Source organism: Zootoca vivipara, chromosome 11 (assembly GCF_965207765.1).
Source record: "Zootoca vivipara chromosome 11, rZooViv2.hap1.1, whole genome shotgun sequence".
In the NCBI taxonomy this organism is placed as follows: domain Eukaryota; kingdom Metazoa; phylum Chordata; class Lepidosauria; order Squamata; family Lacertidae; genus Zootoca; species Zootoca vivipara.
Window position 1 is genome coordinate 24,492,236 of NC_142594.1, and position 24,912 is coordinate 24,517,147.

Sequence of the window (24,912 nt, forward strand, 5' to 3'; positions counted from 1 at the left end):
ATGTCTCTCACAAGGCATCTTTTCTATTACTTAAAAGGAAAAAGGTTTTTAAAATAAAGACATATCTGTTATCAAAACTCTTATCCATGAGCACCTGAAACCATAACTGCCAAGTGTCCCGCTGAAAAATGCGGGATCAGCAGTGGCGCTGCACCGGAAGTAGCTTCCATGCATGTCCAGACATGCGCAGAAGCGACCTCGGGTGCCGGGCTGCCCGTGTCCACATGTCTAGGCACCATAAATCGCTTCTGCGCATGCCCGATTTTCGGTGCCCAGGCATGGGCGGAGCGGCACCAGAAGTCGCTTCTATGCATGTCCGGACATGTGTAGAAGCGGCTTCCAGTGCCGCACTACCCATTTCTGGTCACCGGAAATAGGGCGGCGCCAGGACCAAAAAAAGGAGCCTCCCTGGCAGGTAGGAAATCCGGGGGATTTACGGGATTTTTTCTAAGCTGGGCTGCCAGCGGGAAACGGTTTAAAATACGGGGGTTTCCCGTGAAAAATGGGAGACTTGGCAGCTATGCCTGAAACTTATAGTCTTTAAAACAGAGATTTGTAAGTTGTGTTAGGCCTCTTGGTTCTAGCTTAGGTATGGGGAACCTTTGGCCCTCCAATTATTGCTGAGCTACAGCTGCCATGCTTGTTGCAGCTGATGGGAGTTATAGCTCAGCATCTGTTCTAGCTCCTCCATCCTAAACAGTCATTTGAGGACTTGCAGCATTTCCCAAAATGCCATTATTTCAGGCCAATATTCAGTTTTATATCACACTTATAACTCATGTTTTTGAATACTTGTGATTCAGCATGTTAGTATTACAAGTTAATACCCAACCCCCCACCCCAGGTTATGGCTTTGTGTAGATTTATTTAAAATTATACGTCTGTGTTCCCTACATATTGAAATGTTAAAACCCAGTGTGGAATTGATTTGGGTTCAGAGTGCTGCAGAGTTTTCAAAGGAAGCTCATTAGCATGAGCTATTGTTATGCAGAATGTAATGATGATACTATAAAACACTTGTCTGTCACCAACCCAGGTGGTCTTGCGATATGGCTGCACAGAAATGGTTGTGTAAGGGTGGAAGTTGCCATTTGTAATTAAAATTGTTTTAACCAAAACAGAAGCAAGTAAAAGAACAAAAAGACCTGAACGGAGCTGAGAAATATCCAGGAACAGGAATTTGTTGAGTGGTTTACAGTTTAAGGTTCATTACTGTTCCACAAAAAATTGTATCTCTTTAAAAGACAAAAGGAAATGTAATGACCTAGTTTTGCAGCTGTGGGATAGTGCAGCAGGTGATGTTAAGCTTGTGTTGTTTTAAGGCGTGTCAGCAATCGGATAGAGTATATAAGGAGGTCTGTGTACCTCTCTCAGTACCCTGGGTGGTGGGTTACTGGATGGTTCATGCTTCTGTAATGTTCTTGTAGTTAATGTAACTTCTGTTATTTTTCTTTAATTAAAACAACTCCTAATTATACTTTGTAGTCTCCTCAGAATGCTTTTCATTGCTTAGTTCCTCAGTTTAAATACGCCAACATCTGGTTATGGGCCCAGTTGCTGAGTTGATGACTGCATTAGTTTTGGAGTTGGAGAATAGCTTTACTACCTCAGAATGCTTTTCGTTGTGCAGTTACTCAGTTTAAATACGCCAACAGAATTAAGTTACTTAAAGCAGGCATTCCCAAACGTGGGTCTCCAGCTGTTGTTGGACTACAATTCCCATCATCCCTAGCTAATAGGACCAGTGGTCAGGGATGGTGGGAATTGTAGTACAAAACCAGCTGAAGACCCAAGTTTGGGAAACCCTAGCTAAAAGTACAGTATCAGTAATAAACCTTGATGCTTTATTTGTGCAATGCCAACAACTGTTCCAAGACCTGTCATCTTAGTTCTTAATACTAGTCCATTGACTGTGAAAGTATAGTTGGCATAATGGGGTTTGTGTTCAGATACCAGATTACCTAGTCCTTATTTTTTCCAATTCCTAATATTCCCTTATCTGTGCATCCATTGATTACAATGCATCATGGCCAGGTATTCCTTTTCTCCAGTGTGTGTGTGTGTGTGTGTTTTTGCAATCCAAAATCTCATCATCTCCCCTGCTTCCCACTGCTTGAATTGATTCCTGGTCCAGATTCTCTTAGGAGCCCTGGGGCAGCAGACTAAGTGCCCTTCTAGTCCAGAGTCCTGTTCCCACAGTGACTAGGAGGTTCCATTTAGCTACTGGAGGCACCAGACTAAATGCTTTACAATGTCATAAGACAGTGGATATTAGCCATTGCCACGTCGTGTAACAGCAACTTCACAAGTTAAAGAAATATGTTCTTTTCTGTCATAAATCTCCTGAAAATCAGCTTCATTTGGTGATTGGGAGTTATTTTATTGAAGAGAGAAGAGAGAGGAATCTTCTACCCAGTGTACACAGTGTTATAAACCTCTGTAATGTTTCCCTGCAGATATATTTTATTATAGTTAAAGTCCCTTAAATGCATTAGCGTAGGGAAGATGTTAGGCCATGGTAGTTGACCTTTTCTGCACCTTTTTTCAGCTCTACAATCTTTCTTCTCAGAGATGAGACGACCAGAACAGCATGCCGTATGCTGACAGGAAAGAGGGCCAAGGAGCAGGGAAATGAGCTCATGACAGCATAGCAACTATAGACATGTGGGATTAGTGTTCCTTTCCAACCTCGTTTTCTCATATGGGTTTCCCTTCTCTTCAAAAGGTGGTAGGCGGGCAAAGGCAAAGATTGATGCATTTGACATAGAAAGCAGATTAGACTAGTCTGCGCAGCCCATCAATGCTGCCATCAACACCCAGCATCCTTAGGCGGCTGACAAGAACCCATCAGGGCCCATCTCAGATGCTTGCTGTAGATTCCTCCTTCAAAATTTCTGACCTTGGTGCTCCAACTGGGTCTAGCTGCGATTTTAATTTCCCATAAGGCCCACATTGGGAGAATGGTGGGGAATGGTGGCTAGATTTAGCTACCTAGCACAAGTTTGAGTACAGCCAGGCCACAGCCAGGTAAACCCATTGTCAGAGGACACTTTTCGCAGGAGTTGGCCCTGCCAGCTACTCTTAGCATTGAATGGAAAATGTAGTTATGTGTTGCTCTGATGTCAATGTTTCCCATTTGTTTCACCTTTCAATTAGTAGAGGAGGACCTCGTGCCAGAAGCAAAGAGAACAGCAAGGCTTGCAGCTGAACACCCCAGTGGTATACCACCCCTATAGTGGTGGAAATTCAGGGGTGCTGTATGTTGTGCTCCTTCAGTATGCACTGAAGGAATTTTAGAAAAGGCCCCAGTTGCAGGGAGGGAGGGAGGGAGGGAGGGAGGGAGGGAGGGAGGGAGAGAGAGAGAGAGAGAGAGAGAGAGAGAGAGAGAGAGAGAGAGAGAGAGAGAGAGAGAGACTTGTGATAAATTATATGCAGTCTACAGTGCCAAATAGGGTCACAGGAGATGTGAGCATAAAATGACAGTCTTCTAACTTCTGCATACTAAGCCCCGCTTTTATGTGTTGCCTGTCATCTGGTCACTGTTTTGCCTATTCCCCTCCTACATTAAACTTTAATTCTGTCACAATCCATCATACAGGATAAAAGCTGCAAGTGAGATGTATATACAGTACGCTCCTCTTGCACAGAAACCTGCTTGAAGCCTGCCAATGACAAAATAAATCTCAGCGCAGTTTCCCAGGACACTCCCAGGACACAAAATAACATCTTGTTTTTCATCTCACACCACACATGTGCGCGCACACACAGACAACATTTATAAAATAAAAATTGGTTACTACTTACTTATTTATAGGTCATCCTAAAATGTGTTTGTGATAGGTTCATGGCAGTCAAAAATAAAACCTTCATACATCATACAATTAACATGAAATTAATTGCTGCAAGATGAGTACTAGCTTTACTGAAGAGTTTAACAAATCAATGGAATATGATTTTTTATCATTCATTTATTTAAATTACATTTCCCCCTCTAACCCAAAGCAGCTAGGACAGCATGATAGGACTACCAGTGGCTATTAGCCATGGTCATTTCTTTCTTTTATAAGAAGTTTTGTTAATTTTCAATGTAGAAACACAATTACATAGAGTTTCCCTCCCATCCCAACTTACACTCCCCCCCCCTGCCCCCAGGACAGATCAGTCTATTAAGTTTGGCCAAATCCAGTTTGTGATTCCAGTGGATGCCATTTTTCAGGATTATCAATTGAATATTTTATAAGAGCATGCCAAATTTTAATAAGGTCAGTGGAATTGTCAATGGAATGTTTTATAAAAGGATGCCAAATTTTAATAAAGTCATCTGTCTCTTGTATTGTTCAATCCAATGAGATATAAGCAGAGGTTCCATTCCTTTCTGTGCTACTAGTATGCATGCCACCACCAGAAGAAAAGTGGTTAATTATTTGTAACAGACGTCCAGTTGCTCTTCTCTGAAAATGGTTAATAGTCCCAAACTTGGGATACATTCTACATGTTGGCCCCGTGATATGGCTTATGTCCATAAATACACTCTGCTAGAAGGGCTGTACATGGTCACATGCCCACTACATGTGGAATGTTGTACTTATCCTGTTGCAGCCTCTCCAGCACAGGGGTGGGAGTGTTTTGCTGATATAGCTACCCTGTTTACCCGAAAATAAGACATACCCATAAAATAAGCCATAGCATTTGCGCAATATAAGCCATACCCCAAAAGTAAGACATAGTGATAGGTGCAGTTCTGGAAGGCGCCAAGGAAGAGGCGAGGCTGGACGTGCAATAAAAAAAATAAGACACCCCCTGAAAATAAGCCATAGTGTGTCTTCTTGAGGAAAAATAAATAAAAGACAGTGTCTTATTTTCAGGAAAACATGGTATATCCTAATAATGTCAGATGCCATCGATGTAATTTAAATGTGTTCTCTCATATGCAAGTTGACACTGATTTAAAAGGTTTTGTAGCCCACAAATTATTCCAGTGCACCTCCTCAGTTTCTATACCTAGGTTAGATTCCTATATTTGTTTTATAGAATTACGTTGGCCAATTGTTAACTCATTAATTATTTTGTGAAGTGTAGATAGCTTTTTTATGTTCATTTGTGTCTAAAATTTAATTTTCAAATGATGCTAGCAGTTTTGTGGAATGTGCTTTAATTGTAATTTCTTTAAGAGGCTTCCGACCCAAAGGCTTTAGACTCTGGGTGTTGTCACAATACAGTGGTACCTCGGGTTAAGAACTTAATTCGTTCTGGAGGTCCGTTCTTAACCTGAAACTGTTCTTAACCTGAGGTACCACTTTAGCTAATGGGGCCTCGCGCCGTCGCCGTGCGATTTCTGTTCTCATCCTGAAGCAAAGTTCTTAACCCGAGGTATTATTTCTGGGTTAGCGGAGTCTGTAACCTGAAGCGTCTGTAATCCGACGTACCTCTGTACCTTGGAAAAGAAAGATACAGAATAGTGAAAATGGATCTGGTCCTGGGTAATACACAGATTGCAGCTCATTCAGGAAAAAAACAATGTGTAATATTGGACAAATCATGTTATGGCCTCTGTTTTCTTCCAGCTGGAAACTGTAAAATATAATTATGATCCCTTGTCATGGGCAAGTGCTCTCATTTGTGAGGATAAATGAAGAATTATTATATTATACAATACAGTACTATATTGAGTTAGAATAATTCCCCAGGCTGCTGATCTAGGTTGGATTTGGGAAATTGTGATGTTTTACTATGTACTTTACTTCCATTGTTTCTTCTGTTTTTGGAAGATGGCCAAAATCACCTTGAATACTTGTATAAATATACAAGTAGTTATCTGTTAATGCAACTCATCCAGAGCTCCTCCCAGTGGAGGCTTTGCCCCACCAACCTCAGTCTGCTCTCAGCCCAGCCCCTGTCTGCCTGGTACCTCAGTTTTCGAATGTCTCCATTGACGAACGTTTCGGTTTTCAAACGCTGTAAACCCAGAAGGAAATGCTTTGGTTTTTGAACATGCCTTGGAAGTCAAACGTGCCACGTGGCTTCCACTGAGTGCAAGATCCTGAGGCCTAGCTGTTGGCTATTGAGCTTTCAGTTTTTGAACGTTTCAGAACTCAAACAGTCTTCAGAAACAGATTCCGTTCGAAAACTGAGGTACCACTGTATTGTTATATGATGCGAATGTATGTGTGAGGTAGAACAAAGAGGGACAGTTTTAAAGCTGTGAGATGAAGTGTTAGTCCCTTTTAGAAAAAAAAGTAGAACAAGAAGATCTGCTGCATGGCAGAATATATTTATTTAAAATTCAGATGAAGTCTATAGATGGAATCCTGTTTATATTTAATCAAACCAAGTTGCACCCTTAGAGCTGTTTCTGTAGAGCTTTGCTCACAGCTGAATGAATCATTTGCAGTGTGTAATTTGTGGTGAATTTAGTTTCCTTTGTGGAAACGTCCGTCAGCAGAAAATTTACAGATGTGGTTCAAAAGCACTTAAAATATTTTACATGGCATTCTATTTCCACTGTAACATCATGTTACACCAGTTATCCCATGTTGCTGCTCTAAAGTAAAGCTTGGGAACTGTTGGCTGTTTCCTTAAATGTCCATTGTATGCAATTATCAATACATAACCTAGGCTTGGTATCTTAGAATTACGGGGCTGGAAAGGTCTCAGATTCCTTCAAATTCATTCTGCATGTTGTGGCAAGATCAGTCCCCCTTCAAGTTATATTGCAGAACACAGCGTTCCAGATAATGAAAATGAGTTAGATAAGCTACACATCGACAGCGAAATCATTGCTGCCTCAACTCCAGTTATGGTAATCAACTTTGGCTGTGAAACAAATTGCATTGGCAGAATCTCTGTTTTAGAAGAAAACTTCTTATGGACCACAGCAAACGTCCTTAATCTTTCGCACAGTAATGTTCCAGAGAATACCCCAATATCTTAAGGTTCAGGCATTCTTTTTTTCAATTATTGATTGTAAAAGAGGGTTCTGATGATAGATTAATATGCCAATTTTTGGATGGCTACATATAGTTTGTGTTAATGTGTTTTCTTCTTCTGAATTTTCATTATAATTATCTGTAGTGCCTTTAAAATTCAGTTTGTTCACATGTTTCTGTGATGCCTGTAAGCACATCATGTGCTTTCATGGACCCGCTCTTGCCACACACACCCAACTTAAACTGGGCATGAAAGAAGCCTGACTTAGCCAATAAAATGTGTCCTGCCCCCCCCCACTCATCACTGCAGAGAGAGAGAGAGAGAGAGAGAGAGAGAGAGAGAGAGAGAGAGCGCTAGGGACGTATGCATGTAGGGCCCCCAACTGTTTTTGTGGTTTGTATTGTTGTTATTGTTAATATTAAGTTAAATTTGTATACCACCCTGAAGATCACAGGGCAGTTCATAAGATAAAAATACAAATTAAAAACATAAAATACATAATAAAAGAGCAGCAAAAGTAAAATGAACCAGTAGCGCCCCTTCCACAGGCCATAGAATGTTAATCAGCCAAGTGCCTGTTTGAAGAGAAATGATTTGGCCTGGCTGTTAAAGATATGTAATGAATATATTTTCAAAATACAACGGTACCTCGGAAGTCAAAAAGAATCCGTTCCGGAAGTCTGTTCGACTTCCAAAACTTTCGGAAACCAAGGTGCGGCTTCTGATTGGCTGCGGAAGCCGCGGAACACTCACTTCTGGGTTTGTGGCATTCGGGAGCCAAAACATTCGCCTCACAAGGCGTTTGGGATCCAAGGTACGACTGCACTATGATGACGATGAAGGCCCCAGGCGAGTCTCCATGGGGAGAGCATTCCACAAATGGGAAACCACTGCAGAAAAGGTCCGCTCCCATGTTGCCACCCTCCAGCCATTTCAGGATCGCAGTGTCCGGGTCGATTCATATGGGGAGAGCGAGGTATTTAAGTCTTGAGCCATTTAAGGCTTTATAGGTAAAAAATGTTACATTGAATTGGGCCCGGAAACAAATTGGCAGCCTGTGCAGTTGTGCCAGGATCAGTGTAATGTGCTCAAACTGTCTTTGTCCCAGTGAGCAACCTGGCCTCGGAATTCTGCACCAGCTGGAGTTTCCAAACCGTATTCAGAGGCAGCCCTACATATAAGGCATTGCAGGAATCTAACCTAGAGGATACCAGAGCAATATACTCATGGGCCCAAAACAGTTGGTGACCACTGTGCTACTGTGTACAAATGTCCCATGCTTCCTTTGTTCTATACGTCATCTGAAGCTGGAAGTCACATATCTTCCTCATGGGCATGACAGCTAAACTCCAGATTTGGTACCTCGAGTGCCACTATGAACAGTTCAGGAAAAGTGGTCTGTAAGAAGGGAGGGAAGCCATAGTCTATAGAGCAATGAATTATCTCCTCTCTGTCATCCCCTTCCAGATAAACTGTTCTACAGTGATATTGTGGTAAGAAATTATTTATTTCTTTGGTAGCAAATGATTTTGAGCTATGTAATTCTAGATACACTGCTTTTTGTTTGTTCATTGTGGTATAGCGGATGTATCTATTTTCATGATTATAAAAATTATTTATGAGTAGATATTAAAATACAATTATAATAGCTTATGATACTTCCAGAAAGGCAAATTGCTCATCAAGATAGACCAGTTTACTGGTCGTGTAATAGTACCCTAACATGTCAAGTGTTGAAATACTTCTCAGGGAATTGAAACTAATTGAGAAATGGTTTAGTGAGCTTTAGTCTAGGCTGCTACTCCACATTATTGCAATTCAGTAATTAGACATTATTTACTTCAAATTATTTCATTTACTGCCTAGTGTTCATAAAGTATGTTATTTGTACACTATTTTGAGAGGTCAGATGTTTTGAGCTTTTAATTTTACACAGAAAACATACTGAGGAAATATTCTAAGGGACAATGTGATATGGGTGATGAATTATGATATGCAAGCTGCTACTTGATATATTCCTTTCGAGGGGATTTTCTGGCAACATGTCTAGGTAAAGGGACCCCTGACCATTAGGTCCAGTCATGACCGACTCTGGGGTTGCGGCGCTCATCTCACGTTATTGGCAGAGAGAGCCGGCGTACAGCTTCCAGGTCATGTGACCAGCATGACAAAGCCGCTTCTGGGAAACCAGAGCAGCACATGGAAATGCCGTTTACCTTCCTGCTGTAGCAGTTCCTATTTATCTACTTGCATTTTGACGTGCTTTCGAACAGCTAGGTTGGCAGGAGCTGGGACCAAGCAACGGGAGCTCACTCCGTCACAGGGATTCAAACCACCGACTTTCTGATCAGCAAGCCCTAGGCTCAGTGTTTTAACCCACAGCGCCACCTGGGTCCTTATTTATATATTTATACAAGAAGGTGGGTTCAAGGTGATTTTGGCCATCTTCCAAAAACAGAAGAAACAATGGAAGTAAAGTGCATAGTAAAACATCACAATTTCCCAAATCCAACCTAGATCAGCAGCCTGGGGAGAAGCTGGGACCAAGCAACGGGAGCTCACTCCGTCATGGGGATTCGAACCGCTGTCCTTCAGATCGGCAAGCCCTAGGCTCTGTGATTTAACCCACAGTTCCACCCGTGTCCCAGGCAACATGTCTGCTCTCCTACAAAACATAACTTTCTAAATATGCGTAATGCTTCAAAACAATACAAACAGTGGCAGAGCTTCATGCTCCGGCACCGGGGGGGCGGGGCGCGCAACCCGGGGGCATGGCGCGCCTCCCGGAGGGGCGGGTGCCGGCGATGGCGCTAGTCCAGACTAGCATAAATACGTCAGGAAACGCTCTTGCAGACAATTCTGATTCTTGGTAACTCTGGTATCCTGGTAACTGAGGTTATCAGCGACCAGTTTAGCTCTCACTGGACAAACTACAAGCTGGAGGCCATAGGTCGCAGCTTGGAGTTTGGAGAAAGCTAAATTGCAAGCCCAGGTTCAGACAGCAGCAGAACAACCAGGGTGGTGCAAAGCAGCTACAATCTCCCATCAGAACCCTCGTGGTTACACATTCATGCTAAGCCATGCTTTGACTTAGCACAATGTGCGAGCCAGACCATTGGCTCCAAAAAGCTGCTTAACTGTCACTAAGATGGAAATTTGCTGCAGCTAGGCAAGAGGCTGAATGGAGGAAGTGTGGCTTGAATGCAGTTAGCAGGCAGCCTGTGTTATGTCTGGGAATAAAATATAGGGCTCTTTAATTTTCTGAAAGCACTTCTAGGTATTCCAAAATTTTATTTTCATCCGTAGCTGTCGTTTTTGTGGCTTTAATGGGAATGCACAAGTGTGAAGTTGCTCTTTACAATCGTTTTTTGTGAATAAATACCTGTGTGATCTAAATTTTGTAGGAATGCTTGCATCATCTACACAGATACAAACTGAGCCTGATCTGTAAATCTGTTTCCGATTTCAATGGCTCTCTTAACCATTGTATGTTAAGAATGAACTATGGGAGTGGTATTGCAGGAAATGAGGTAGTTGATTCTTTAAACAAGTTTACAAAGAAACAAATTGTGAAAATCTCTGTTCATGTTGCCCTTCAAAGAGTAGAGAGGAGAATAGATAATGCCCTTTAGCTTACAAGTTGTGTTCACCGTTTTACATTGAAAGAGTGTATTTGTTACATTTGTGAAGACAATAGGCTCCATAAACAAAAAACTGCACAACTTAAAACTGGCTCAAAGCTGTGGGACAAAAAGTAAGCTTATAGGAGAAAAGATATTAGGATAGTCTATCTATTTATTTTTATTTTGAATTACATTAAGAGATTAGTAAGTCAAAAACATAAGAAATTAGTGTATTACAGGATTTCTGCTGCCAAAACACGCTATGCAAATAATTGCAAGTTTTAGAATTAATTATCCTTTAAATATTACTTACATAAAATGTGGGATTTGGCCATAATGGCAAAACTAACCATTTATATAGGGACAAAAGAGTGCAGACTAGACAGTAGAGAAATAACTTCATAATATACTAGAATCTTTTCATCGAATAGTATAAAATAATTTACTAAATCCAAACACAGTTTGTTTTTAATTGTTTTGCATGGATTGAGAGATTAGTAAATGAGCTCCTGGCTCCTAGGGAACATGATTTTTCTTTGACGCCAAAGTGGTTGACCTGGAGAAACAGAGAGATTAGTGCATGCTGCCTTTGGGGATACTGCATTTTGGTGTGTCCCACTTCCAGGATGATAGCTTCCCTCATATGGAGAATGAGTGTCTTGGGGAAGAAGGTCATCACTCTGAGAGAAGGAGGAAGTGATTCTTAAGAAGGGACTCATTCCTTGTGTGATGGGTAGTTGTCCTCTCATGCCAAGGATACTCCTCCAGAAGGTTGAGAAAAGCTGGTAGTGAGCAATTATGTCTTTAGGGACACAGGAAGCTGGGTATGTGATGGGTTTGCAGACCACAGGATTTGCCTGCTTGATGAGAAAGTTGTGGGTGTCACCTCTCAGCTAGATAGCCAGGTTGGGGAAAAGACATCGGTTATGGTGCAAGCTGGCACCAATGACACTGGGTAATGTAGTTGTGATATTCTGGAAGCAAAATATAGGCTTCTGGGTTGTATATTTAAAGATGGCTTTCTCAGGGATGCTGCTGGTTCCACATGCAGTGCCAACTAGAATGGCACAGCTGTGTAGTCTCACTGAGTGGATGAGACAATGATGCCAGTTAGTGGGGGTTGGATTTGGTAGGCACTGGCAGGGCCGTCTTAAGCGCCCCTGGCGCCGTGGTGCGCCGGATCCTTCTGGCGCCCTCCCGCCCCGTTTCCCAGTGCGGCTGCCACAGGAGCTGCTGCACAGCGGGCGGGCAGGCAGGCAAGCACAGCGCGGGTGCCGTGGGTGCAGCTGCGTGGTGGACCGGCCGGCCAGCGGGTGGACGCAGCGCACGTCGCCCTCCTGGTGGGCCGGCGCCATGGTGCCCTGCGCAACCCAGCCTGCACGTAGGGCCGGCCCTGGGCACTGGGAAACATTTGGAGATAAGCTGGGCCTGCACAAAAGGAATAGGTTGAGATGACTATAAGAGGAGCATGCTTTCTCTGCAATAGGGACTACTGGAGATGTCTCTCCCTGCCTTTCCGTGAGAGCCATTTACAATCAGCATTCTTGTTACCTTCTGAGGGTTGCTCCCATTCATTGGAAGAGAACATTCCCTTGTCTTTTAGAATGGTGATTAGGAAATCCTGAATGTTAAACCTCCTGAGGTCTTATTATCCAGTCATTTTCACGCATGCATGTAGAGTTCAGTGAAAATGGGAATGTGCAAATGATGCAGAAATTGGACCCATGGAGTTTCATGCTTCTAACATGGAGCTCTTCTATCTAAAGCATGATTGGCTTTTGATTCTTTCAACTAGAAAACTCTGCTTTGAAATCAGTGGGATTCAAGAGGCTGCCAGAATAATTGAAGCTTTGGATGTTTTGCCTATTATCTCTCTTTTTTTAACATTTCAGCTGGTAAAAAGACAATGCAAAATGATTTCTAAAGTTTGGCATTATATATAGAAGATGTTTCCATATTTCAGGTATTAATCGCACTAGCGTTTGAAAATTGCATTTGATTTCATTTTGATTATTCATTGACCATACCCAAGTACCTGCTTCACAGCAGTAAATCAAATATCAGTCACAAGCCTATTAAACCCTTTATCTTAGGGCTTCAACTGATGAATTGCCTGACTTTTAACTAGTTAAATGCAAATACCTGCACTGTGAAGTCACAGAAATGTTGAGGATACTAAAGGGCAAGTTCAGTTATTTTTCCAATTTGGGATCATATAAAAGCCACTAATTGCCATTAGAAAGCAAACTTTAATATTTCTGTGTCCTTCACAGTATATCGATAAAGCCCTAACAGCTGGGTACCATCTCCTATAGGATTTCACTCAGGTTTTAATATGTTGTAAGAAATGCCTTTCTGTCCTTTTCCCACCAACGTCTATAGTGCATTTGGTAGGGATTTGGTGACTGAGCCCTGGTTGGTGATCTTCCAATGAGAAATATATTTTTATTCATGCAGTCTGTGTACATAGTTACTTTATATATGTTGGATGCTACAAATGTTCCTATAATAAATTTCACTTTCTTTTAAAGACACGAGTTGCGAATTATTTGTCCTTTTACTGTCTACATTTTGGGTATTCCAAGCTTCACAAATAAGAACCACAGACTGAATATGTCAAACAATTCAACTTTTGGGTGTTTGATTTGGGTTATAGCATTGTATAATTGTGATTATTTCTAACCCCTGGGCATACATATCCCCTGGTATAGGGGTGGAGGTGTAAGAAACAGAAATGAGACATGTTCCCCCACTGATGGACCACAATTCTAACCCAGAACCCTTTTGGTTTATGAGTCTTTACCAAACTAATCAGTGATCCAGTTCAGTGATTTGGGATGAGCTTGGGAACACAGTGTTCTCGATACTGAGTGATCTTCCATACTTATTGCCACTTTATTCTGGTCATGTTTTGAGTATTAGCTATGATATCATGCCTACCCAACCTTTTAGTTGTACTGTGATTTTTTTAAAAAAGGTGGTGTGTTTTTTCAACTTTCTTTGCAGAGACTCTTCTAGATGACTTCCTTCTCACATATACAGTCTTCATGACAACAGATGATTTGTGTCAAGCTCTGCTAAGGCAATATCCTTCACTGGTGCATTAATTTAATATTCCCTAACCCACTTTACATTAGCTTTTAAATATGAGTCATGGAGGAGGACCAAATGAACCTTCTTCATTTCTTAAATCTGAGATTTAATGTTTCCTTGGTTTGTGGGTTCCTTAACTTGGTATACTTATTGCGCTAAAAACCATCAAGGGAAGGAAGAAATTATAGATGTTTCTTGCAGAAAACGAAAAGTATTGCACTTGGTGTCTCAGTGGACTTCACTTTACAAAGACTGGTTACATGAAGACGAGCATCTAAAGCAATTTCTGAAGGTATGTCCACACAGCTGCATTTCAGCACTATATGATAATGTCATTGATATATGCTTGTAAATTGAGAAACAGATGGGAAGTGAACTTGTTAAATGCAAAGACAACTTTACAAATACATACTAATAATCTAAGGGCATTGTTCTCTCTCTGAGCATGGTTGGTGGACCTTTTCCATGTGTGGCATGGCATGCATTGTGGGATTTATGATGCATCTTTACCCACAGCAGGTGAATTTGCCTAGTCAGTCCCCCACTTCTGTCTGCCTACCCCATGTTGCCTTGCTGCATAATGGAGAAGCCTGGAAAGATAAATCTACCAAGGCACTGGGGTAAAGCTGTACAATACTGAAGTGTGCACTTCACTTGATTGCTACCACCTCAAACTATGGACTTGATTTGTGGCCAATTTGCCACTAAGGTTCATCACTACTTTTCTAAGATCATAATCATCACTCTGCCTCATGACTACCATTTGACTCTAGCACAATTCTCTCTGTTGGAGAGTTGATATTAAAGGGAATCTATCATGACTAAGATCTGCAGCTTATTTGATCCGAATGCATGAGGTGGTCTATTTTTGTGATCTTTTATAAGTTTTGTAAGTGTGTCAAGCATTATTGACGCATTAGTGGCATTTATGACAAGTGTACCACCATTCAAATAAAACGGATCATCCCATTGTTGGGGTGACATGATTAAAGGAGTTAAGACAAGGCTACGTGGGGGAAGACTCTTTCTTTTGAAAAAGAACCACCTGTATGCCCATTGTAGTAAGGGAGAGTGTGAGAGAGTGACCAAGACTCCTGCTGAGCTGGAGCTGCCCAGAACTTTATGCTAAAACAAGCCCAGAACCTCAAACCTAACATTGAAAAGGACTGTAGGTCATCTGCTTTGCACACAGAAGATCCCAGGTTCAGAGCTGGGTGAGAATCCTGGAGAAGCACTGCAAATCTATGTACACAATACCAGCTCGGATGGTTCAATAGCCTGACTCAGTACAAGGCAGCTTCCTATGTTTCTATTGTTGTTTTCTTTTCTTTTATTAAAGGCTTATAAATATAAAGAGATAAGATCCTGAGATTTGAAATTCATTACTACATTCAAGACAGTATAAGTACAGTCTACTATTTGTTAGTATTGCTGTTGTACTTTCGATGGTTGGGCGGCAGAGGTGTGATGAATCTAGTATGACGCCGAGGCGAGAGATGCTTAGAAGCTTGTGGCAGGCTTTAAGTAACATCCTGAAATGTCACTTTAGAATGTTTGCACTGACTAATGAGAGTTGACACTTTTAACACCGTTACTTAGGAAGGGTACGGAGACTGCCTCTTAAGGCATCAGCTATCGTCAACTGGTGGATGTGTTTTAAACAAATTATGCGCTGAGAGATTTTAGCTTGAAAGCATTTGTGCAGTTTTGCTTTAACAAGCTAACAACTGATTTCCTGAAAGGGGTGGTACGATGTTTTGTACTTTAGCCATCAGATCAATTTGATTGATTGATTCTCTCTGTGTTTCCCACCCCCCTCTCTCTCAACCACTCCTTGCTTTCAAGACAATATACAGGAATGTGTTAGACGATGTCTACGAATATCCTGTGCTTGAGAAAGACCTGAAAGAATTTCAAAAATTGCTGGGAATGCATCGCCGTCAGTAAGTTGTTGCTTTGCTTTTTAAGACCTTTTGCAGAGTTATAATTAGTTTTCAGTTGACAATTTATGCTTTTGTTACTTGAATGAAGTGAGGCCAGAAGCAGCGTACGTGTCATTCCATGCGTTTAATATTTGTTCAGGCAAGCTCTGCCTTTCTACAACTACAAAGGAATAATTTGATACGACATGTTTGACACATACAGCGTTAGCAGAAATAGAGTAATTCTGATTCCGTCACACTAATTCATCGTTCTACTATGACTTGTATTGTAAACAGAAGATTTGTAGCTAGGTGTTACATTAACATGTCTTTCATATTTGCAGTAGGGATGGAATTGTATTTAAGAATTTAGACAACAGAACTCATTGCACACCCACTCACTGTGCTCTTTGGCTAACTGCTGTCCCAAACTCAGGCACAGCCAGCAGTGGACCAGAGTGAAGATTTTTCTGCTCTGGTCTGCCACCGAAGCACTGAATGCTGATCCATTTGGCTTTTAGGTGTGCAATGTTAAGATCTGCAGTTTTGTAAGAAAATTTCCATAGGAAAATAAGCACTTTAATCTTGTAAAATTATTTCTTGTCATATGGAACAAGGTGCTAGTTAATGACAAGCACTTTTGCATTACATACAGTTGAGGTCAACTGTAGCATCATGCCTTCTCAATAAACTGCAAGATCATATCTGCACAGGTCCTATTGAATTCAGTAGGACTTATTTCCAGGTAATGCTACACTTGTTCCTTGGGCATAGCTTTTAATGCCCTCTTCTCTTTGCTCTTGTTAACGGCAAAGATCTGGATAATATCAACAGTTAGTTTTTGAATAGAGAGACTAATGTATTGTCTTTTTGTTTCAGCACTGTAGATGAATATTCACCTCACAGAAAGGTAATGCATGTAATTGGTTACTAGTGTATACATTTCTTTCTTTTAACTGTCTAGTTCTTTCAATCAATAATGGCAAATGGCCATTAAATACGCTCTCCTGTACAGGTAGCATTGCTAAAAGCATTTGTTCTTGACAGTTCACCTCTGCTTCTAGCCATGCAAGCTAAGCTAAGGTCGCTCTGGCATTATTAGTGTTTAACTAGTCTGTTCTGAGATGCCAGAATTCAGCAAAAGCCAGTCAGCATGTCCTTGCCTGCTTCAAGTTAGACAGCTCTGAAACGGAGCAGATTTCAGCAAGCAAATCTGAAAGAGATACTGATTGCAAATGTCAGGGGGCTCTGTTGGAATAGAGGCTGTTTGTTGTGTAGCGTGTGTCGGAGACAGAGAGAGAGATGAAAATGTTACCCAAAAATTTAGGCCAGACTGTGTTGCTGTGGAAATGTGATGTTGTGGTCAAGAAATTCACTATATTAAAGCTTAGGGGTATAATACTCTTCAAAATATGACAGTGGAAGCATAGAAAGCAGAAAATAAGATGGTGCTGAAATTTATTAAAAAACCTTCTTGCAGTTATTCTCAGTATTCTTTCAAATTTGTACTACTTCCTCTTGTCCAGAATGACAGCTCCCAGTTTATTTAGCCCAAACAGGGTGGGTGGGTTTCCTGTTCCTTTTCCTTTCTTTTTTTTAAACCGCCCAAACATTTGCGGTCAGATTTATTTTCAGTGTTTCAATAATTGCATTTCGTTCATTGTTCTTTTCTTCCACCTCCCTCCCTCATAGCATAAAGCCATTTTACATCAGTTCAGTCTCAAGGAGAACTGGCTCCAGAACAGAGGGACTGTGAATGAAACAGAGGAAGGTAAGCATAATGGATGAGGAGCAAAGGAAACAAGGAGGATGTCATTTTACTATATTTCTGCATATATGTTGGAAATAAAGAACCTTTTTCAGTGACAAAAGTAAAACCACTCAAAAGAAGAAGAGTTTTTATTTGATATCCCGCTTTATCACTACCCAAAGGAGTCTCAAAGCAGCTAACATTCTCCTTTCCCTTCCTCCCCCACAACAAACACTCTATGAGGTGAGTGGGGTTGAGAGACTTCAAAGAAGTGTGACTAGCCCAAGGTTACCCAGTAGCTGCATGTGGAGGAGCAGAGACACGAACCCGGTTCACCAGATTACAAGTCTACCACTCTTAACCACCACACTACACTGGCTGGCTGTTCTCATAGAGCTATGAGTTGAGAAGCATCCAATGCAGTGAAAATAGTGTTTAGTCTTTTGTCAAATATGGCTCTCTTCCTATGAAAATGTAAAGTGTCAACTGCTACATTAAATTTTCTCCCAGCATCTATGATAAGGATTTTAAAAAATCACATGATGGAGGTGCAAATATATAATAGTTTGAAAAATAAATTGGATATTGGGATCATTTCATGTATCTAGATTTCAGCCTTTCAGGTGAAATGCCTTAAGAGTTTAGTATTAACTCAGGTAAAGATGAAACCTGAGTTGCCACATTATATGTTTGGCCTTTAACATGATTGCTTGGGTAGCCTGTGGCCCTCCTAATGTCCCATCATTCCTGACCATTAACGATGTTGACTGGGGCTGATAGGACAACCCTCATCAGCATGGGTGTCTGCAGGAATTGACTGAGTGGTTACACAGCCTGGGTAGCTAAACCTGACCTCTGAAAAAGTTGGTAGGCCTGCTCTCCATTTAGTGGTGGATTTGGCGCCCAGATAACTGCTTTTGGCTTATTGCTAAAAACCTCAGTTCTTCGTCTGGCTAATTTCATCTTCCCCCCCAACCCTTAATCAGTTGCACTGCTGCTACAATAAACTTCATACCCATCCCCCTGCACTTCATACCTCCCTGGGTAGCTTAACAATATTAGACTACACGTAGCATATATATCCATCCCACTCCTGTCAGCAAAATGAGTATAACAACACTTTTCAGGTAACCCACACACACTCATCTATGGTCCTGCCTACTGTAGTTTGGTAATGATTGGTGGTATCTACATTGGCATCAACAGCATTTTTTAAAACTGTTTTTGACCTGAGTTAGAAAGATCAGGAGCCTTAGTTTTTGCTACTATCTTTTGTTTTTGATTTGATGCACTGCTCCCCAGTCACAGCTACACTAAGATTCTGGATATCTGAATGGTTTTCTATAGTGTACCAATCACAATCTCCACCAACTTAATACCGACTTAAGTTGCTTAAAAACAAACCAAGATAAATAATTGGTATTCACTCTAGCTTCCTCTTTGTCTAATAATGGGCCAGATCTGCTTCCCTAAATGCCAGTCATTGCTATGAATTCATTCATTGGCTAGAGTACTTTTTTCTAGCCCCCCCCAACCCTCCCCCAAGCTGATTTATAAAAAATAAAATGACCCCGTTAAGGGGAGAATGGGTATTGTAATAGCTAATGGGCAATGTTTCCCCAGCATTGCTATCCTCTGAAAAACAGTGTCCTTTGCATGAAGAACTAAATATTGTGCTGGTCAGGTTTATTGCCAGTAAGAAAGAAAGAAAGAAAAAGAAAAAAGTACAGGACCCCTGGGACAGTTAAGTCCAATCAAAGGTGACTGGGGTATGGCGCTCATCTCGCTTCAGGCCAAGAGAGCCAGCATTTGTCCACAGACAGCTTTCTGGGTCATGTTGCCAGCATCACTAAACTGCTTCTGGCGAAACAGAATGCTGTGGTGGAAACCAGTGACGGAAACCAGAACGGTGGCTCTGTGAAACCAATGAGCCTCTTGGGCTTGCTGATCGGAAGGTCTGCGGTTTGAATCTGTGCAACAGGGTGAGCACCTGTTACTCTGTCCCAGCTCCTGCCGACCTAGCAGTTTGAAAGCACGCCAGTGCAAGTACGGTAGATAAATAGGTACTGCTGCGGTGGGAAGGTAAATGGAATTTCCATGCACTTTGGCTCATGTCATGGTGTCCCGTTGCACCAGAAGTGGTTTAGTCGTGCTGGCCACATGATCCGGAAAGCTGTAGACAAACACCGGCTCCCTCAGCCTGAAAAGCGAGATGAACACAGCACCCCATAGTTGTATTTGACTGGACTTTACCATCCAGGGGTCACCTTTATTGCCAGTATAGGATTTTACACACATGCAAATTGTGACTTGGTTTTGGTCTGGAAGCAGTGTTGGGTTTTTTTGTCCTTGCATTTTTCTAGGAAGAGGAATTGTGCCTGTAGGTCCATGTAGCAGCAGCTGTGGCTGCAGCTGTCGAGGAATGGCTGTCAAACCAGATGTTAACCAAAGCATCCCAGCAATTTGGAGATGTTGCACCCTTCAGTGAAATCTGCTTCTGTCTGTTGATTGATTGATTTTCTCTCTTTTCACAGTTTTTTGTCGTGTGTATATAACAGAACATTCTTATGTCAGCGTAAAAACTAAAGTATCCACTTCAGCTCAAGAGATCTTGAAAATTGTAGCTGAAAAGCTCCAGCATTCGCAGGAAGACTTGGCTCTGGTGGCTCTTTCATTCTCTGGGGGTAAATTATTTTCAGCTATCAGTAGACCCAGTTTTATTCTCCTTCATTTTCTGTATCTTATCTATAAAGAGAGGGATGGCACTTTCTAGTGCAAGGATAGGGCTGTTCCCCTATGGGTCCACAGCTGGATGACCATAGTTACAATAAGAAGCTACTTAGCAGAGAGGAGTTTCCATGGCAACTGCTAATTCTTTGGTACTGTTGGATAATGCATTTCCACATCGGGTCTGGATTGCAAAGGAGTGTTCTCGTGTTCAGAAACATGTTATAAGGTTTGCCATTAAGAGATAAATCTCCCAGTTCATAATTTAAACTAACCTGAGAGGTAACTGTAAAAAGGGAAGTGACTGAAAGAGATATTTCCCCTTTGGACTAGCTGAGGTGTATTTGTACATGGAGGAAAGAAGGGGGAGGAAACGGAAAAATATGACTTCTGGAAAAAATGTATCTGTATTACAAATGTATTTTGTAAGACAATGTAAGTAATGGGGTTCTCCCCCCCCAGTTTTAAAAGACCCCTGCCTAGAGTCCACACATCATTGTGAGAAATAACTTTTCATATTTAATTCTTTTTTTAAAAAACAAACAAACCAAGGTCAGATTACCTGCCCCTTTGGGGGGGGAGGATAGGCTACTGCTGTTGATCTGTTTGACCAGCCTGGCTTTGGTGTTTTACAGTAGGATTTTAGAGTCCCTGGAAATACGTTTAATTTTGTTACATCATAGTATTATATGAGGAAAATGCATAGAAAATGGTTAACTGGAAATGTGATGGGGTTTATCAAGAGGCGACTGAGTGGATTTATTACACAGTATAGATTCAAGGGTGCTCCTCTGATGTACATGTGTGTGCCCAACACATATAGACTTCTCTGTTTTAGGTCAAGAGCTGTTACACCCATTCAGTTCAGGAATGTAAAGACAGGAGACACACCTGAAAGTAACAGGCGCAATGGGAGATTCATTTATCATCTGCCAGTAGGGGAGTAGTAGTAAGTGAATAAGATTGGTCTGATAGATAAATTCCTAGAGAAACTATTCTTAGTGGTTTCAGAAACTATAAGAAGCATATATGTACTTACTATCGATACAGTGAATTCTGACTGTAAGAATGCATTTTGTTCTGCAAAATATGTCAATATTTCTGTTTTTCTTCTATACTAAAGAAAAGCATGAATTACAACCAAATGACCTGGCAATCTCCAAATCCCTTGAATCGTCGTCTCGTATGTTCGTATTTCGGAAGAATCTGACAGATACTCTGGTAAGGTTGTGTGTACAGGGTTCCAAAATCTTCTGGTTTCCCTCAATACCCAAAGTAGCTGTGAATTTTAAGGTTGTACTAAAAGCCATGCTAGGTACCTTTATTAGGCCAACCAAAATGTCCCGAAATAATGTGCAAGCTTTTGAGTTCCCCAGAACTCTTCATTGGACTAGAATAAAGCCTTGGAAGGGAGAGAGAGGAAACAGCTGGTGGTGAAACCTTGAGTCTACATCAGCTGAGAGTCTTGAGAAGGTAGTAAACAGCCAAATGAGGCTCTGTCTAATGTCCTGGCTTCATCTAATGTGTTTTCTTTGTATGGCTGTAAAAGGTGTTTAAATTGCACAGTTAAATCCCGTGGACTTCGCGTCTCAGTAATATTTTTATACAACCTTTACAGCCAGGAAATTAATTATTTTTACCAAAGCTTTATAGAGATATGTTTTATCTATGCTGTGAATTTTGTTTTAAGTGACACCTGCACTACATGCATCTTAAGACGGGTAATTCAGTCAAATGGAAACTGGCATTTCTCATTGAGGGAGAGGGCATTGATACTAACCACTTTGGTGTTGTGTACAAGCCTTTGTCTTAGAAGAAAATATCACTCATACGCTGTGTATAGCTGCTAGGAGTTTGGTGTCATATCAGCTTAAGAACTAATAGATAACAGCTTTGGTTTTACTTGCTTTGGAAAAATGGAAGCAATCTAAATGTGCACAAGTGGCAGCCAATCTCACCTTTAAGAGACAGCTGTTTCATTTTCTTCTTTAAAAATGTCTTCTTGTCCAGTGTGTCTAGAATCAATCATTTTTCATCATAGAATTTTTTAAAATGAACTCTATTATCATGTATGGAACCATGTTTGGCACTTGTACTATAAAATATAATGCATTTGTTTTCTGTTGAACATAATACTGTAAAACATTTTACTTGGAACATAAACCTCGCTGGTGTAGAAATTTAGTTCATAGCCAAACACATTTGAGATGTTGGTTTCAGGCGTTATCAGGAATAACAGGATCTGTCCATTTATGTTCTCTCGGTTTCTAATTTTTCCATTTTTAAATTCAGCTCTCCACATTTTGAAGCAATTTGGGATTATTTTTTAATCCTCATGAAAATTCATTAGCATAATAATAATAATAGCCACAATAACAACAACAACAACCATAATAACAATAATTTCATTATTTATACCTTGTGCATCTGGCGGTTTACAGCATATATAAAAAGCATATATTTTTACCCCGCCCATCTAGCTGGGTTTCCCTGGAAACACTGTGTCTGATCACATTGAGGTTTCCATGAGCATTCAGATGAGCATGAGTAGAAGTCCCCTTCAGATGTTCCTTATTCAACATGGGGAAACAGAGAGGGCACAATATGTGTGGCCTGATGTCACTTACCCGTGTTTGTATTTTCTGCACAAGCTTTATGCCTGAACTGGGCTTATGGTTTTCTGTGATGTGTTTTGGTTGTGTGTGTAATTGATTCTTAAGAGTGGTAAAGGTAAAGGGACCCCTAACCATTAGGTCCAGTCGTGACTGACTCTGGGGTTGCGGTGCTCATCTCGCGTTATTGGCCGGGGGAGCTGGCATACAGCTTTCAGGTCATGTGACCAGCATGACAAAGCCGCTTCTGGCAAACCAGAGCAGCACACGGAAATGCCATTTACCTTCCCGCTGTAGTGGTACCTATTTATCTACTTGCATTTTGACATGCTTTCAAACTGCTAGGTAGGCAGTTAAGAGTGGTAGAGTTGCCTAATGCAATAAGAATGCATTGATCTCCTTAGTATCGAAAGCTAATTCAGTCTTAGAGCCCATTATTCTTTCAAGGCAAACAGTTTAGAAAAGGTACTGAAAAAACATTGCTTTATGGTCAGGATTTCAATTATGTATGCTTGTTCAGGAACTATTTCTGTCTGTTATTGATTTAGAACCCTTTTGCTGAAAATGAGGAAGCCCAGCAAAGGTCAGTGAGAATTCTGGGAATTAACACATGGGACCTTGCTTTGGAATTAACAAATTTTGACTGGAGTCTCTTCAACTTGGTTCATGAGGTAAGGTGCAATGGATGAAAATGCTTGCTGTAATCAGTGCTCAGTTCTCCAGTTTGTGCTGTTTTCAACCATATGTTTGCTCATGTAATGCCTTCTTCTGGGGATCTCATAGTATGCAACTTTCTGTGACCAATACAAGGGCAGATACAAATGTGTTAAACTTTGAACCAAAATTAATGCCCATAAGTAAAATGCAAAGTGTCTCTCATTGCTTAATGGAGCTAATTTTTGCTGCCACCCAAATTAATTTTTAAAATCTAAATTACTTGAGACTTTGAGGAACTAAAAAGAACAGAGTTCATCAGGCTGTCATTAGTTCTCAGACTGAAACCTATAGCAGCAATTAGCGGATGCCAAGTTGGAAACAAAGCGTTCTTGCATTTTTCACAACTATGTCCAGGAGGATAATTGCTGAAAATCTCACAAGATTACTTGAAATTCTGGACTCTTTCTGCACTGCTTGAGGTTCGTTCATAAATTATTAAAAGGAGTTGTCTGGCCAAGTATCAACAGTTACACTTTTCAGAATGGTTAAATTCTCATTTGCATTTTTTAAAAGCCTAATTACTCTTTTAACTGTCTTCCAGCAAGAGCTGATATACTTCACCTTCAGCAGAAAGGGCAATGGGGAAAACACTGTGAATCTAAGTCTTCTGCTTCAAAGATGCAATGAAGTTCAACTCTGGGTTGCTACAGAAATACTCCTTTGCAACCAGCTCTGTAAACGTGTACAGCTAGTGAAAAAGTTCATTAAAATTGCTTCTCAGTAAGTTTCAACCAATGCGAATGTTGAATTCACATTCAGTCTTTTAAAACTGTACTTAAGGATAATGAAATGATAGAAAGGTGTGTTGCTGTGCCATGAATTTGACTAGTACTTTGTGATGTGCATATAAAATACTACACGAGGCAAGGACAGACTATTTTGTCTTAAAACACACACACACACTAATAATAGTTACAGGTAGGTAGCCGTGTTAGTCTGACGTAGTTAAAACAAAATATAAAATAATTTAAAAAATCCTTCCAGTAGCACCTTAAGAGACCAACTAAGTTTGTCATAGGTATGAGCTTCCGTGTGCTTCTTCAGATACACTGAAACAGAAGTCACCAGACCCTATGTATAGTCAGAGGGTGGGGAGGGGTATTACTCAGAAGGGTAGTGGGAATGGGTGATTGGCTGATAGGAGGGGTAAACCTGTTGATGACTGTTAACGACTGTTAATGACTGCAATTGGTCTTGCAGGAAAAGCAAGGGGTGAGGTGCTAGGGAAAGCTTTATCTTGTATAATGAGATAAGAATCCAGTGTCCTTATTCAGACCAGGTCTCTCCATGGTTTTAAGCTTAGTAATGAGTTGCAATTCAGCAACTTCTCTTTCCAGGACATTCCAAGACATTCTATACAAGATCTCAAAGCAGCTGTTTTATTACAGAAAAATTTCAGAAACAGACTGGAAAGAGAAGTTGCTGAATTGCAACTCGTTACCAAGCTTAAAACCATGGAGAGACCTGGTCTGAATAAAGACACTGGATTGGTCACAGACTAAGCTGCTTCTGGCGAACCAGAGCAGCGCACAGAAATGCCG

The 24,912-nt window shown here is 41.0% G+C and overlaps 1 protein-coding gene across 5 annotated transcripts in view; it reads left to right on the forward strand.

Annotated features, from left to right (window-relative positions):
- Positions 1–24,912, forward strand: part of RAPGEF5 (Rap guanine nucleotide exchange factor 5) — a 129,253-nt gene that overhangs the window by 87,169 nt on the left and 17,172 nt on the right. For all 5 annotated transcript variants that reach the window (XM_035128733.3, XM_060280726.2, XM_060280727.2 and 2 more), the window contains 9 exons: positions 13,557–13,635; positions 13,791–13,935; positions 15,489–15,586; positions 16,445–16,475; positions 17,258–17,336; positions 19,850–19,999; positions 21,166–21,263; positions 23,203–23,325; positions 23,913–24,091. In XM_035128733.3, the coding sequence (XP_034984624.1) occupies positions 13,557–13,635; positions 13,791–13,935; positions 15,489–15,586; positions 16,445–16,475; positions 17,258–17,336; positions 19,850–19,999; positions 21,166–21,263; positions 23,203–23,325; positions 23,913–24,091 (982 nt within the window). The remainder of the gene's footprint in view (positions 1–13,556; positions 13,636–13,790; positions 13,936–15,488; positions 15,587–16,444; positions 16,476–17,257; positions 17,337–19,849; positions 20,000–21,165; positions 21,264–23,202; positions 23,326–23,912; positions 24,092–24,912) is intronic.